The sequence below is a fragment of the Polyodon spathula genome, chromosome 4 (genome assembly GCF_017654505.1).
Source record: "Polyodon spathula isolate WHYD16114869_AA chromosome 4, ASM1765450v1, whole genome shotgun sequence".
NCBI lineage: Eukaryota > Metazoa > Chordata > Actinopteri > Acipenseriformes > Polyodontidae > Polyodon > Polyodon spathula.
In genome coordinates this window covers 48,496,191-48,511,578 of record NC_054537.1, presented here as the reverse complement: position 1 = coordinate 48,511,578, position 15,388 = coordinate 48,496,191, and the positions used below count along the sequence as shown (strand labels likewise).

At 41.8% G+C, this 15,388-nt stretch overlaps 1 protein-coding gene across 1 annotated transcript in view; it reads left to right on the top strand.

The window, feature by feature from the left end:
• The window catches only part of dnah5l (dynein, axonemal, heavy chain 5 like), a 300,816-nt gene that overhangs the window by 269,018 nt on the left and 16,410 nt on the right, over positions 1-15,388 (top strand). Inside the window, exons 70-73 of the mRNA XM_041248036.1 lie at positions 3,846-4,010; positions 4,948-5,215; positions 11,701-11,822; positions 13,943-14,290. Of these exons, the coding sequence (XP_041103970.1) occupies positions 3,846-4,010; positions 4,948-5,215; positions 11,701-11,822; positions 13,943-14,290 (903 nt within the window). The remainder of the gene's footprint in view (positions 1-3,845; positions 4,011-4,947; positions 5,216-11,700; positions 11,823-13,942; positions 14,291-15,388) is intronic.

Here is a 15,388-nt window from a genome sequence, read left to right as displayed (position 1 = left end):
ACCTCTGAAAATCTTTCTCAAAGGCTTCATACTGCAGTAGAAAAATTGGGTCTAGAAGGCTGTGTGGTCGTCTGCGTTCATGATAATGCAAGCAACATCATTCTTGCCAACACACCACGGTATGTGTCGTGGAAGTCTTTTAATTGTTTTGTGCATATGCTATAGTTAGCAATAAATGATGGCTTTTCTGTCAGCAGTGTTGATCGAGTGATTGCTACAACAAGCAGGCTTGTCTCACACTTTTACCACAGCACTGCTGCTGCTAAAGCACTCGTGAATAAACAAATGCAGCTTAAGCTAAAGCAACACCGCATGATCCAGTCTTGCAAAACTCGTGGAATTAAGTTTATGATATGTTTATAACAGCAGTGCTGTCAGATCGCATGTTCACAAAACTGTCAGATACTTGAACCCTTGAGCTACTTTATGACCAGTGGCAACTGACAGAAGACATCTTACCTGTTCTCTCTGCTTTAAAATATGCTATGACAGTTTTATCTTCAGAACAGACTCACCTCAAAAGTGATGCAGTAGTTGGTGAAAGTAAAAGCATTGTGAATTTCAATTATTATTTATTTAGAAGACACCTTTTATAGCTAATACAGGTATTTACATAGGCAGACACACACCAATTCGCATAGCTTGGTATGTAAATATGGTTCTGATCGTATCAGTAAATGTGCAGGTGAGCAAGTCTGCACCAAGGTCATATTACAGCCTGCAGCAATGTTCAGCTAACACACACATGTAATTATTTGATGAGTTAAAAAAAAAGTAATATACTATTCTGTATAAACTATATTATATAAATAAGTATAATTTGAAGGCATATTATACTTACATGTCCTGTAAAGGATCCAGTCCTTCCTCATATGTGTTCTCAGCAGAATCACAGCTCTCTATACCAGAGCCTTCATCACCTTTGGTTTCACTCTATCTCTTCTAAAACCTCCAAAGCAATCAATTTTGTTTTTTTTTTTACAAATTTTGAAGGCAGTGTTGTCCCTTCAGAAAATGCCATATGCATTTATAGAATATTTTTCTTTTAGAATTATATATTTTGTTTTTTTCCTTCGCTCTGTTTCTGTCTCTGTCTCTCTCTCTATCTCTGTGAGTTCAACTTTCGCGCTTGATTACGCGACAACAGATAGACAAAAAAAACATGAGATATGTCGTTAGAAAGCACCAAGCTTCTCCTTTAATTTGATATAAGACTTGCAAGGCTGTTGTTTTAAATGACGGGGCAAGATGAAGTTGAAGTTTTAGACAATGACGTCTATGTTATAGAGCACAGAGCTTATAGAGTTAAGGGAGAAGACGTTCTGCAACATCTGTGCGGCTTTCCAGCCCTGGGTGCTTCACAGAAGGCTTGACAGGAGCATGGGGATGGAATGTTCGTGGTGCACTCACCAGCAGCACTCCATAAGGCAGTTCCAGGGCTGTCGCCTTAGGCAGCCGCCTCAGCGTGCTCCGCCCTGACCTCAGCGGCCCCAGCAGGGGTCCTGAAGGTTAGATTTCAAAATCCTGGGTGCAGTGGATCAGGGATCAGGGTGCTGAACTACCTGGATGACTGGTTGATCTCTTCCTAGTCGCAGGAAGGAGCAGTGGCCCACACAGCAGTGGCAAACCATCTATTGAGACTAGGTCTCACTCTTAACAAGGCCAAGAGTCAAATGATACCGGTGCAGAGTACAGTCTTCTTGGGTCTCCAGCTGGATTCCCTCACCATACAATCCTACTTGTCGGACGACAGAATAGCAGCTATTCAAAACTGTCTGTCCCTGTTTCAACAGAGGTCCACGGTGAGACTGGGGTTGTGCCAAAAACTATTGGGTCTGATGGCCATAGCCTCATCAGCTGTCCAACTGGGGTTACTGCATATGCACCACATTCAAGCGTGGCTCAATGCCTTTCAGCTACACTCCATGCGAGACAGACATAGTCAGCTGAAGGCGTCTCACTTATTCTGGGAAGCCCTACGCTGGTGGAGACATACCTCCCACCTGTGCGAAGTGATTCATCGCCATCAAGTGGTGACGAAAGACGCATCCTCTCTGGGTTGGGGTGCGGTCTGGGCAGGTAGAGGAGTCAGCAGGTCCTGGACAGGCTGCTGGACATTTCTGCACATAAATACACTGGAGCTCCGAGCAGTGTACCTTGCTCTCTAGCATTTTCTTCCTGTGCTCCAACATTTATTATCCCTCTGGGCTGTTCACCTTACCGGAGTGATGAACTGGGCAGCTGACCTCCTCTCAAGGGAGGGTCCTCAGATGTCAAAATGGCGACTCCACCCTCAGGTGGTGCAGCACATCTGGGATCACTTTGAGGAAGCCCAAGATGATCTCTTTGCCTAGAGACAACTCATTGCCCTCTGTGGTTCTCCTCCACCATTGCGGAGGTCCACTAGGCATCGACGCCCTCGCCAACGAATGGCCCAAAGCACTTTTGTACACTTTCCCGCTGATACCGCTGCTCCCTCCCTTCCTCGAGAAGGTCAGGATAGAGAAAGTGACAGTTCTCCTGGTGGCCCCCAGATGGCCCCAGGAGAATCTGGTTTTCAAACTTTTGCCACCTGTTGTAGGGCCATCCTGCTGTGCATGGATGTCCTCAGTCAGGCACAAGGCACCCTCTCGCATCCAGAACCGGGCAGACTCCAGCTATGGCTCTGGCACCTAAATGGGACCATCTGTCTGCCTTAGGCACTGTTAGTGCACTGCAAAACGCTAGGGCTTCCTTCACAAGAGCATTAAATGCTTACAAATGGAGGTAGTTTTAGAAGTGGTGCATGACCCCATTTACAGCCCCATAGCACAGCATAGCAAGATCAACTACAGCAGTCCCCCTTTATGCTGAAAATGTACCTGGAAGCTATATCTGCATGCCATGTCCCTATAAACTCAATATCCCTGGGCACTCTTATTCTGGCGACCCGTTTTCTAAAAGGTGCTCAGCAGCTGCATCCCCCTAGAAAGGATGTCCTCCCCGAGTGGAGTCTAGACATGGTATTGGAGGCTCTCACTAAGGCCCCGTCTGAGCCTATACATTCCATAGAGCTGAAATATCTCTCTATGAAGACAGCCATTTTATTGGCCATCACCTCTACTAAGCGGGTCAGTGAGCTGCAGGCTCTGTGTGTGCACAGTTTCTGTATGCGTGCCTAGGATAATGGAAATCATTACGCATGAACCCTGCGTTCCTACCTAAGGTGATTGCGGCTTTCCACTTGAACCAATCAATGTAACTAGAGGCCTTCCATCCCCCTCCCTTTGATTCGGAGGAGGATAGGAAATCCAATTCCCTCTGCCGAGTAAGGGCATTGAGAGGTTATGTGGACAGGACAAGAGCGCTGCGTCAGTCTGACCAGCTCTTCATTTGCTATGGTGAAAGGACCCTAGAGTAAGCCCTCTCGAAGCAACGACTGGCCCACTGGATTGTGGACACAGTATCGACTGCGTATAATGCATACATTCACCAGGTTCTACCGAATCAATGTGGTAGATCCCTCTACGCCTTCATTAAACACAAGGGTCCTTGAGGTTGCACGTGCGCACCACAGGCGGGACCAAGGACGTCATTTCACGCTCAGGCAGCTCTGACATAAAATGCTCAGCGAATACCTACCTTAGGCAGGCATATCCCAAAAGTGTTGGTTGGTGGCTGTCTTCTCTTTCAGGGAACTAGGGTTATGATTAGTAACCTAACATATTGTTAGATACATAAAAACCTGTACTGCCCTATACTTTTACCATTGGTTAAATTAAAACCTATGACATAGAAAAAAGATAACCAAGTAGTTTCCACTGTTTACATTTTATTTTTATGTATGGTTCCAATGTCATTTTCAGGCTCGTCATTACATCGCAGAATCCCTGGGGGTGAAATACGCAGAGGGGGTGATCCTGGAAATGGAGGGCATGTGGACAGAGAGTGATAGTCGAACTCCCATGGTCTGCTTCTTATCTATGGGTTCAGATCCAACAGAAAACATTGAAAGACTGTCCAAAACTAAGGTATGCTGATACTAACTGTACCTTTATTTGACTTCCTGACCAACTTAGCTAGAAAACAGTGCCTGACGTCTTTCATTTTCCCCACTATTTCTTCTTAGCTTAACTGTAGTGGTTGTTTGGTCTGCATTCATGACTCTGTCAGCTTTGTATGAGACTGTGATAGGGGTGTGGGTGTCCACTGGCTAACATGGAGAAACACGGAAGTTGCAACCTCCACTTCACCCATTGTCATTGCATAGTTGTTTTGTTCTCACACCAAGGTTTTCTCCAAAAATTCCTTCTCAGAGAGTCATTCTCTGGCCGATGGTGTATCAGCATCTCCCTGTTATAGCGAGACACTCCACCTGGACATGCCCACCTCCGTAACTGGCCAATACTCGACTGCCATTCCCTGTAAACAAACATAGCAGGCAACATGTCTCAGGCGATGTGTCTGGATTTCTCCTGCAGTTATACGCATGCACCTGAGAAGCCAGTGATTGTATGCTGACCCTTTTACAGATTACTTGGTTAGGACAATCTATTGTCCATTTTACAGTTTGACTTACACCATTGTATGTGCCAAACGGTGTAAATATATATATATATATAATATAATATAATATATATATATATATATATATATATATATATATATATATATATATTTTTAAACGTTTAAAAAAGATTTGTTGCTGTTCATAAATTAACTTTTATTATGCCAGATAGTAACTGCTTATAAGATAACTGTTGAAATGTAAGCGCCCAGTGGAAAGTGTTCCCCTTCTGCTTTGTAATTAACCTATAGCACATGGTATCGAAGATACTGTATATTTAAATTTTGAAAGCTTCAACCTCATTGGGACAGCATTGGGTGTGAGATACTAACTGTATGTGTCATAAAAAAACTGTGCTGAATGTTTCCCTACTGATACTGTGTGTATATTGCTCCTCCAAGAATACTCCATGCCGTGCAATTTCCATGGGTCAGGGGCAGGAGGTCCATGCAAGGCGTTTGCTGAACCAGAGCATGCAAGATGGAGGCTGGCTGCTTCTGCAGAACTGCCATCTCGGTCTGGATTTTCTGGATGAGCTCCTGGATACCATCACCACCATTGAGTCCATGCATGATGGCTTCCGGACCTGGATTACCACCGAGGCCCATCCTAAATTCCCAATCAATCTCTTACAGTCGTCCATCAAATTTACCAATGAGCCACCTCAAGGTTCGAGTTCTTACCCTGTTTTCTTTACAATATTTTTAAATTTATATCCATCAGGCATTTGCATTATCAGCTGATATATTGAATTCAAAATGTGCTATTTACAATACTTTAATATATTTGAAGTGTCTCTTAAATATAGTCAGCACTCTGATATTTGTTACTCAGATACATGTCAGTTGCATATTATCGTTTTGTTTTTAATCTTTTGCTAAATTGCATTGCCTTTTACTTTTTATGCAGTTCTGTACATGGGTAAAATTTTGATTTAATTTTGCTTTTGGGTCGTTAATGGAGAATTTTCAATACTGCTGCAATACGTACTGTATTTAAAAGTATTGTAGCGCTAAGCTGGGGGGTTTCCGGGATATAATGAAACAGATTAGACAGACAAAAGTTGCTGTTCAAAGCAGTAGGAAACCGCTGTATTTATTTAGTTATTTTTAGCTTTTAGTGAAAAATGGCTCTCATTCCTCTCCTCTCAACCTTTTCTCTCAACTCTCTCTCAATTCTCTCGCAGTCAGGTCCCTTTTCTCTCTTTCAGACTGTCATCTCCAAACACACACCCAAGTCCCTCCCCGTCCCTCCCCGTTCCTCACTCATTGGTCCAACACTCCCTATTCCCGACTGGTCGTGTCAGACCTGCTCCCACCCCCCCATCCCCAGTATAATAAATACATTATAATCGTAAATCTCGAAAAACTACTCACTTCTAAATCTTTTGTAGTCATTTTTGTATTACTTTAGTATAAATACATGTTAATTTGGATTCATATGTTGTTTTTTTCTGACTTTATGTGAACGAAAAGACACACATTTGCCCGTTTTCCCATTGGAAATAGTGATATTTTGAAATATCACTGTCCTGGTCACAAAAGCAAAGTTTGTGGGGAATAATAGCCATTTTCTATACTTTTGAGGCATAAGCAATTAGGAAATAACACTTACTACCCAGGAACAAAAATTGTGTTACATAGTGTTATTTAGAGAGCAGCCCCATCCTCTTCCTGTACATAATCAGGTCCATTTCTCATATTGCTTGCAAATCAGCTGCCCACCGCTTCAGTATGTACTGTGTTACAGTCCGCGTGGCATCTCTTTTGGCAAGTGATATTTTCAGAATCATATTGTTCTGAATTACTACTTCTGTTGAAAATATAGTACTGTACCAACAAAACCAACTACAGTGCATCTAAATGGAAGCCTGCTTATTATAATACACAGCTATGTATTTTTGATATTGTATCTTTTTTCTCTTTTCTCCTGAAAAAATGGACAAGGGTTGGAACGGGACAAAATGAAATAATCAGATATGCATCACACTCGTTTAACTGTCACTCAAGTCAAAATTGTATAGGTTCGGATATGTGAGTGCTGACTGTAGTGAATCTTCAATTAATGGACAAACCAGTATGTAAACAAAATTTCAACACTTGTGTTAAGTAGTGTTCCCAGTGGTACATCTAGTAAAGACACTGCACAGTGGGTTGATCGTGCAATCAGGACCACTGGAAGCTATGGAGGATGATCAGATGGGGATGGTTTGCTGCACCATGCCACAGCAACACCTACTGGTTTAGGCTTGTTGTATGAAAAGCAAGTAAACGATTCGCTGGACAGTGTTAACGAAGGTCACAGACATACAATTGCATACAAGATTTGAGCATGTTGTTTTTACATTAGATACGTATTTCATCATCTTTTTTATACTTAACCAGTTTGGCAAGACATGTAAAATGCATAGGCATAGTGAGTGCCCCTGAATTATAGAAGATAATCCCTTTGAAATTATTCTAAAAGATTATTTAACATATCCCTTCTAATGGCTAAACTGTGCTTTAGCTGATTCAGCTACATGACATTTTACTATAATAGGATACAGTCTCTATAGAAAAAATACTACAGCTCAAGTTAGAAAAGGATGTTGTGTTCAACTATAATTGCTTAGTAACATATTAGGTGTGATTAGGGAATGTGTGGCTTTGCTGGACAACCCACCTCACCTCACTTTATCTTTACTGATGTATACAAAAGAAATCTTTATAATTCTAATGTTTACTGTTTATCTATTGTACAACCCCCCAACACAACATTTAATTGGACAAAGTAACTTTATTTTAGAATGGCAAAATACCCAAAATACCTGTACAGTATAATTTCAAAATCTCATCATACAGTTACTTATAGTTGCAGAGTTATATTTGTTTATAACATTTATTTTAGTATTATGACATCAATCAATCAATATTTATTTTTATATAGCACCTTTCATAGTGGACCACCATCACAAAGTGCTTTACAAGATAGTGAAGAACAATGCATAATACATTAAATATAGGCATAGCACATTAAATAAGTCTAGGATGTGAATTCTAAACATTGTGGATGCATATGTCAAGCAAAATTAAACGAATAAGGTGGAGTGAAAACCTGAAATAGCAATTTAGACAACAGCTAATAATAGATATCAGTCTTAAAGAGCATGGAAAGCAAGAGAGAACAGGTGGGTCTTGAGAGTTGATTTGAAGTGAGTGACTGTCACAAAGACGGCTGGAGTGGGTGAAGTCAGACCAGAAACAGGAACCAGGAAATAAACAACAGAGAGAGGTGGAGTGGGTGGAGCTGAGCGAATGGTCTCGCTCAGCATTTAATAATGCACCAACAGACAGAAAATAAAAGGTTGCAAGACAAACAAAAACACAGGACACAGCACATTGGCCAAAACAAAGAGTTGAAACAAAAACAGACAAACACTAAACAAACATGGTCAGCTGATGTTTTTAATTATTATTATTATTATTATTATTACAATTACCACCGTCTCCAATCCCGTTCTCCACTCACTGAACACACAACCCGTGTGAGTGAAAACATGCTGCTTTTATGCAGCTGTACCGAGACTCGATTGCTAATCAATCATTCAGTTGGAGTCGCGGTACAACTGCGCATGAATTAATAAAGTGCAATTCCCCATGCTCACATATTATTACATTTTACTTGCACATGAAGTGCTGTGCAATCCTCCTGCCTAAATACAAATATACATTTTAAACACTTGTGTTACATCCCGTCATTTATATCCCGTGTACCAATGACTATACACCAACATTAACACACAACATACAACACAAAATACACACAGGGGCTGGCACTTTGCCACAGAGTTCCAAAGAGTTTAGGCCATGAAGCTAAAGCTCTTTGAGTGTGGCTCGCTTTTGCTTGGGTATAACAAGCAGGCCTGAGTCAGAGGACCTCAGCTTGTGGGCAAAGACTTAGTGGGTCAGCAGGTTGGAGAGATATTGTGTGATGAAGGGCCTTGTAGGGAAGCAGGAGAATTTTGAAAATAGTCCTGAACTTTACAGGTAGAGGCTGTAGCAGATCCAGTGAGGGACAAAATTGGCATGACAAAGTATCAAGGGAAAGGTAGCCTTGAGATGTTTGAGATGCAAGAAAGAGAGCCATGGCAGAAAGGACATCCAGGGTCTAGTGGGGAGGTCTAGCTGGGTGTCAGTCTGCAAGTTGGAGTGAAACATGATTGCTATTATTGAGTTGATCGGGTGACCCAACTAGAAGCATGTAGATAATGACAGTGAAAAGGCCCAAGAACAGATCCTTGGGGGACACCACACATGACCAGGTTTGCATCAGCACTGCTTCCACCATAGAAAACTGGGAAAGATGGGGTAATGTGATCATGTTTTTTACATCTGGTAAGGATCCTAGCAGCGGCTTTTTGAACCAGCTGCAGTCGGTTTATGGCGCGTGACAGAAGACCACTGCAGAGAGTTGCAGTAGTTGTTTCGAGAGGAGGTGAATGCATGACAGAGTATCTCTGCATCCAGGAGGGAAAGGTAGGGACGGACCCTTGAGATGTTTCAGAGGTGGTAGAAAGAGAGTTTGACTTCAGAGGAGATTTGGGCATCAAAAGAGAGGTTACTATCCAGAAGTACACTAAGGCTTCTTACAGTGGAGGAAGGCAGCAGCAGTTTCCGAGGTTCAAGGCAGCAGTATTGAGATTCTTGAGTTGAGTTTTTGATCCTACTAGAAGTTCATATTTGTTGGTGTTGAGCTGAAGAAAATTGGAAGACATCCAGGCCTTGATGTCTTGGATGCAAGCTGAGAGCCAAACCATGGCAGAGGGACAACCAGGGTCTAGTTTTAGATAGAGCTGGATGTCCTCCGCATTGGAGTGAAACATGAGGCTATGTTGACGGATCGGGTGACCCAAGGGAAGCATGTAGATGTGGAAGAGAAGAGGCCCGAAAACAGATCCTTGGGAGACACCGCACATGACAGAGTTTGCATCAGCACTGCTTCCATCATAGAAAACAGACTTCATGCATCCAGATAGGTAAGAGGACAGCCAGGAGAGACATGTTCCAGAGATCCCAGCGTACTTCTGAAGGCAGTCAAGAAGAATGCTATGATCTGTGGTATCAAAAGCAGCACTTAGGTCAGGGAGGACAAGGACAGAGGGAGCAGCAGCATTAAGCAGAAGATCATTTACAATCCAGAGCAGAGCAGTTTCGGTACTGTTACATGGCCAGAAGCCAGACTGCAGAGATTCAAGCCGATTGTTATCTGTGAGATGTTTTGTCAGCTGGCTGGCTACAGCCCTTTCAAGAGTTTAGGAGAGAAAAGGAAGACTGAATATGGGAAGGAAGTTGAATAAGACAACCAGGCCTGAAACTAGGGACAATTTGAGAGTATGCATAATGGAAGGAGCATGATCAGAAGCACAGAGACGGACGAGATTTGTTGGCCAGGGCTCCAAGGGGTATGTGACAGTAGATGATTTCATCAGTACGCTGGAGACATCAGTAATGGAGAGAAGGAATAGAGAGCAGGAGGGGCAATCGGAGAGGAGTCAAGGTGGTCATGTACTATACCGGGCTTGTGGCGGGAGAGCATAGAATAAATGTTGTCAATTTTGTTCCAAAAGAAAGAGGAGAAATCATTGCAGGTAAGAGGAGGAGGGTGAATGGGAGGTGGATTTATCGATGGCTGGATGGAGGATTTGGTCAATGGTTTTGAAGAGAATATTTGGTTTACCGTGTCCCATAGATATGATTTCTGAGAAGAACTTCACCCTGTTGGCAGCGAGCGCACGCCTGGAGCTACTGAGGTGATCGGTCCAAATCTCTCGAAGTTCGAGGGTGTACCATGGACAGTTAAGATGTTTCTTCACTATCTTGGTTGTAAGCGGGGCAACTGTGTTGATGATCTGAGTAAGAGTGGCATTGTAGAGGGACACCGCATCATCAACCGAAGACGGAAGAGTACCAGTCAACGGAAGAAGAGACACATTCCGATAGTATTATAGGATTTAGAAGATCTTTGGGACAAGGAAATAACACTATCAGTAGTTGCTGAAAGTGCAGGAAGATTAATATTGGCAGTGATTAAGAAAAGGTCAAAGAGAGAGAGAGATATCCGTGACAGAGATTGGCGATATCAGACCCCTGGTGATAAGCAGGTACAGGGTGTATCCACATGTGTGAGTGGGAACGTTGACAGATTGAGAGAGTCCAAGAGCGTGACAACGTTGGTCACTAGAGGAGAAGGCAAGTCGACATGAATGTTCACCTAGGAGTGGAATTTTGTCAGTTGAAATGCAGATTAGGGATAGGAATTGTGAGAACTCCGCAATAAAAGCAGAGTTATTCTTTGGTGGACAATCAATAAAGGCAAGGGTGAGGGACATGGGAGAGGGGAGCTTGTTAGCAAGAGAAGGCTGGCATAGAGAGAGTTGAGGCGGCAAGCACAGAGTTAGCAATAACTACAGTGCCCCCACCTCTACCAGTGAGACGTGGCTTGTCAAAGAGTGTGTAGCCATTTGGGGTGGATAGATATAGGGGGTGCTTATTTACAGAGTGCCAGGTTTCTGCTAGACAGAGAAGATCAAGATTAGTATCAGTTATAAGTTTGTTGGAAAGCAGAGATTTGTTAGTCAGAAAACGACAGTTTAGGAAGGAGAATTTACAGTTTGTAGCAGGCAATTCAGGGGTAGAGGGAGTTAGTAACGGTATCAGAAGTACTTACCCATGTTCATTCTAGGAGAGGAGAAAGAGTGAGCACACTTTGTCCAGGGAATCCACACAAGGTGTCACAGCTCAGACTGACCTTGGTTTTGTGGCCCTTAGCCGGCTGGCTCTTAGAACAGCTGGCATTTTAAGACACTGTTTGCCAATTTATACTACCCTGTAGGCCTGGAGCCGTATACTTAACACACGTTTCTAATCATCCTCCCAATTCAACACAGCCCAGCACACGAAGGAAATCTAAATTACAATTTACAATTTATTTATCTTAAAGTTTTAAATACATAAATACTTCTGCAATAAAAAGTTGTTCTGTCCATCATAGCCAACATCATCGTGCTGAAATTTATGGAAGTATCAATACAGAATTTTTGTAGGAATCACTGTAAATTAAATATAGCATCAAAGTTGGTTATGAAAAATAAAAACGATATATATTTTATGCAGGTGTTAAAGCTGGTTTGAAGCGCACTTACTCCAGTATTACCCAGGAGCAGCTGGAGATCAGCAACATGCCTCAGTGGAAGCCCCTGTTGTATGCTGTGGGGTTCCTTCACACAACTGTGCAGGTGAGCTATTGACTCAGTTTATTCATGTGTCTTTCACTCAGGCTGTAGCAAGCAATTAACAACTGAGATCGGCTGGAAGCAGCCCTGGCAAGCTTCTTTGGAGAAATAAGTATACAGGGGTTTAGAGACTGCTTCAGTCAGTTTATTTTATGTGACACCATTTATTCAGCATCTCAAATTATTGCCATTTGACTCATTGTAGTTGAGTTGTTTTATAAGCAAGGTTATAAAACAAATATTGAAGCTACTACACATTTTAAAAGTGCAGGCCTTTACTTTAAGCCTAGACTTTTCTGTCCCTTAGTATTTATTGTACACTAGTCTTAATCCTTTAAGCACCAAGTGTTCTTCAGTGGGACACTACCCCAGGATCAGGGTTTTTCAGTGAGATGCTCCCCCAGGACCAGGGTTTTTCAGTGGGATGCTCCCCCAGGACCAGGGTTTTTTTTTTTTTTTTTTTTGGGGGGGGGGGGGGTTTTGCTGTTCTATATTTTACAGCATGATCTTTTTTCAAATTAATAATAATAATATTAATAATAATAATAATTTTTAGCAGTAGAGACTCGACAATTGTATTTTTTGGTTCAGAACACTAGAGCATATTATAATTTTATAGATTTTTTTCCACTAAGTGAAAGACAAATCAGATATTTTTCCAAAACCTTCTTAGTAGCCCCTACAATCAGCTGTCTAGAAACGTGTATCCCTTTGTAACAGAAACTAAAAATACTTGAATTATTAAGCACACATTGGCTACAGCAGTTCTGTCACCCCAGACACAGACATACAGACTCACACTCAATGATACGATCACTGACTCACACACACACACACACACACACACACACACACACACACACACACTCACACACGCACACGCAGTGGTACTGTATGTAGGAGGCCCCTCATTATCTACAGATTTACAGCACTTCCCTGCTGTGAATGCATCCCTGAAAATCCTTTAAGTATTTAGTGAAGGTACATAGCTTTATTTTTGTTTTCCGCCTGCTGTGTGCGTTGGACATCATTATAGTCTGATGTGGTCAGCAGAGCTTACTTTGATGATCCTTAGAGAATTGCTTTAAATTTTTTTCTCTTTTATTCCACAAATCATAATTCAGTGAAATGATGTTAAAGCACTCAGTGACATATTTTGAAGTGTGTAAATGGAAATTTGGAATACCATTGTTTTAATATAAGTATAAAACTATCCAAAACAATTAATTAACTAATCTTCCTTGTAAATCCTTGCTATTTTTTAATGTTACAGTTGTATTTTTCCTCTTCGAATCTTTTCCTTTGCACTTATTTCAAAATAGGCCTTTTTTTTGACATAATAATAGCATTTCATGACTCCTCAGTTTCACTCGGTTTACGTCTCAAAAAAGACACATTAAACCTGTGGGAGTGTCACAAAGACGGCCGGAGTGAGTGGTGTCAGACCAGAAACAGGACAATAAACAAAGACAGAGGGGTGGAGTTTGGTGGAGCTGAGCGAATGGTCTCGCTCAGCATTTAATGAATGAACAGACACAGGAAATAAACGGTGGTAACAAACAGAAACACAGACACGGCACATTCGCCAAAATATACAGACAAACAAAAACGGACTAAACAAAACACGGTGAGCAGATATTTTACGATGATTCTTATTAGTCTCTTTACCTCCGTCTCCTATCCCGTTCTCCACTCACCGAACACCCAACAACCGCGAATGGGTGAAAACATGCTGTTTTTATGGAGCTGTACCAAGACTCGATTGCTAATCAATCATTCAGTTGGAGTCTTGGTACAACTGCACGTGAATTAATAAAGTGCAATTCCCCGTTCTCATATATTATTACTTTTTACTTGCACGTGAAGTGCTGTGCAATCCTTGTGCCTAAATACAAATATACATTTTAAACACTCGTGTTACACAGACCCGTTTATATCCCATGTACCAATGACTATACACCAACATTTAACGCACCACACACTACATATAACAGATAATATACACAGGGGCGGGCACTTTGTCACAGGGAATCAGTACACTTACAATTTTAAAAAACTGCAGTACGGTGTATCTAGTATTCTTAAACTGTAAAGAGTAAAAAAAAATATTTTTGATTTTGCAGGAGAGACGCAAGTTTGGCCCCCTGGGTTGGAATATTCCCTATGAGTTCAACCAGGCAGATTTCACTGCCAGCATGCAGTTTGTCCAAAACCACTTGGATGAAATGGACATCAAGCGTGGTGTGAACTGGAGCTGCATGCGCTACATGCTGGGGGAGGTGCAATACGGGGGGCGTGTCACAGACGACCTTGATAAGCACTTGCTCAACACTTTTACCCGGGTCTGGTTTGGGGAGAACATGTTTTCAGACAAGTTCTTTTTCTACAAGGGCTACGTCATTCCCAAGGGCAAGACAGTCCAGGACTACATGGAGCACATTGAGTTGCTGCCTCTCACGGACTCTCCAGAGGTAATAAAATACTAGGCACAGATACTGGTACTTGACTTCTTTATCTTGTGTTCCTCATTTTACCTAAAAAAATATACCTGAAAAATCTGTATTTAACAGAGCTATTATTATGCATTACATAATTTTGTTGGAAGTACTTAAATAATGTAACAAAAATGTAAGTACAGTGTAGCTGTATTCTTATTCTGTTGGAGTTGACTTTTTTTTTTTCACTTTGACTTTTTAAGCTAAAAATTCCTTTACTATATTACTTATAATAGGACCCCATCTAAATGTACTTTCAGTACAAGCCTATCATGTGTAGTACAGGAAATGAAGCAAGTGTGAAGTTTCCATTAAACTTCATTACATTTGGTTATAATGATTGTGAGTCTTGCTCGTGTCACATGTGTAGGTAGCCAGTGATTTATAAGTATACAGCGAGACACAGTGGAGGTGGAGTTGAAAACGCCAGCACAAGCACGCAGGATTTATTAATAAACAAACAGAAAGTAAATAAATAAAGGTGGTCAAGTGACATTATCAGCGATGGTAACGCACAGAGGACTAATACAGTAAGGTGTACAAAAATGCAAAATAAAACACAGTACAAAAAAACAACAAATAAAAGGAGCTGCAGTTTCTTCTTGTGTGAATGCTGGAACCCTGGCCCTGGTTAACCCATGCAGTAGTCAGCAGTCTCCAGCAGGATTCCAGACCTCCGTAGCACCGAGTCTCATGGCCTTGCAGCAGCCCCAAGCCATCTCCCACGGGTGTTTTTGAACTGACGGGCACTCGATCAAGACCCGCCCACCTGCTGATTGAGGACCAGTACAGCCAATCATTTGCTGCCCTTCCCCGCAACCAAGCCTAGCAGGCAACCAGTCTCAATCGAGCGCCCGTCTGTAAACAATAAATTAATCAAACAAATCAACTCCAAAACGATACACAATAAACCAATTCCCACATATAAATCACACCAACACTAATTTACCATTGTGCAGAGCAATCGCCCGGCCACAAGGATACATTAACTATGCTTAGTGCAGTACCATTTTTACTGCCACGTTCTGTAGTTCAACTTTTTATTTATAATTCGTTTTCTTAAAAAGTAATTTT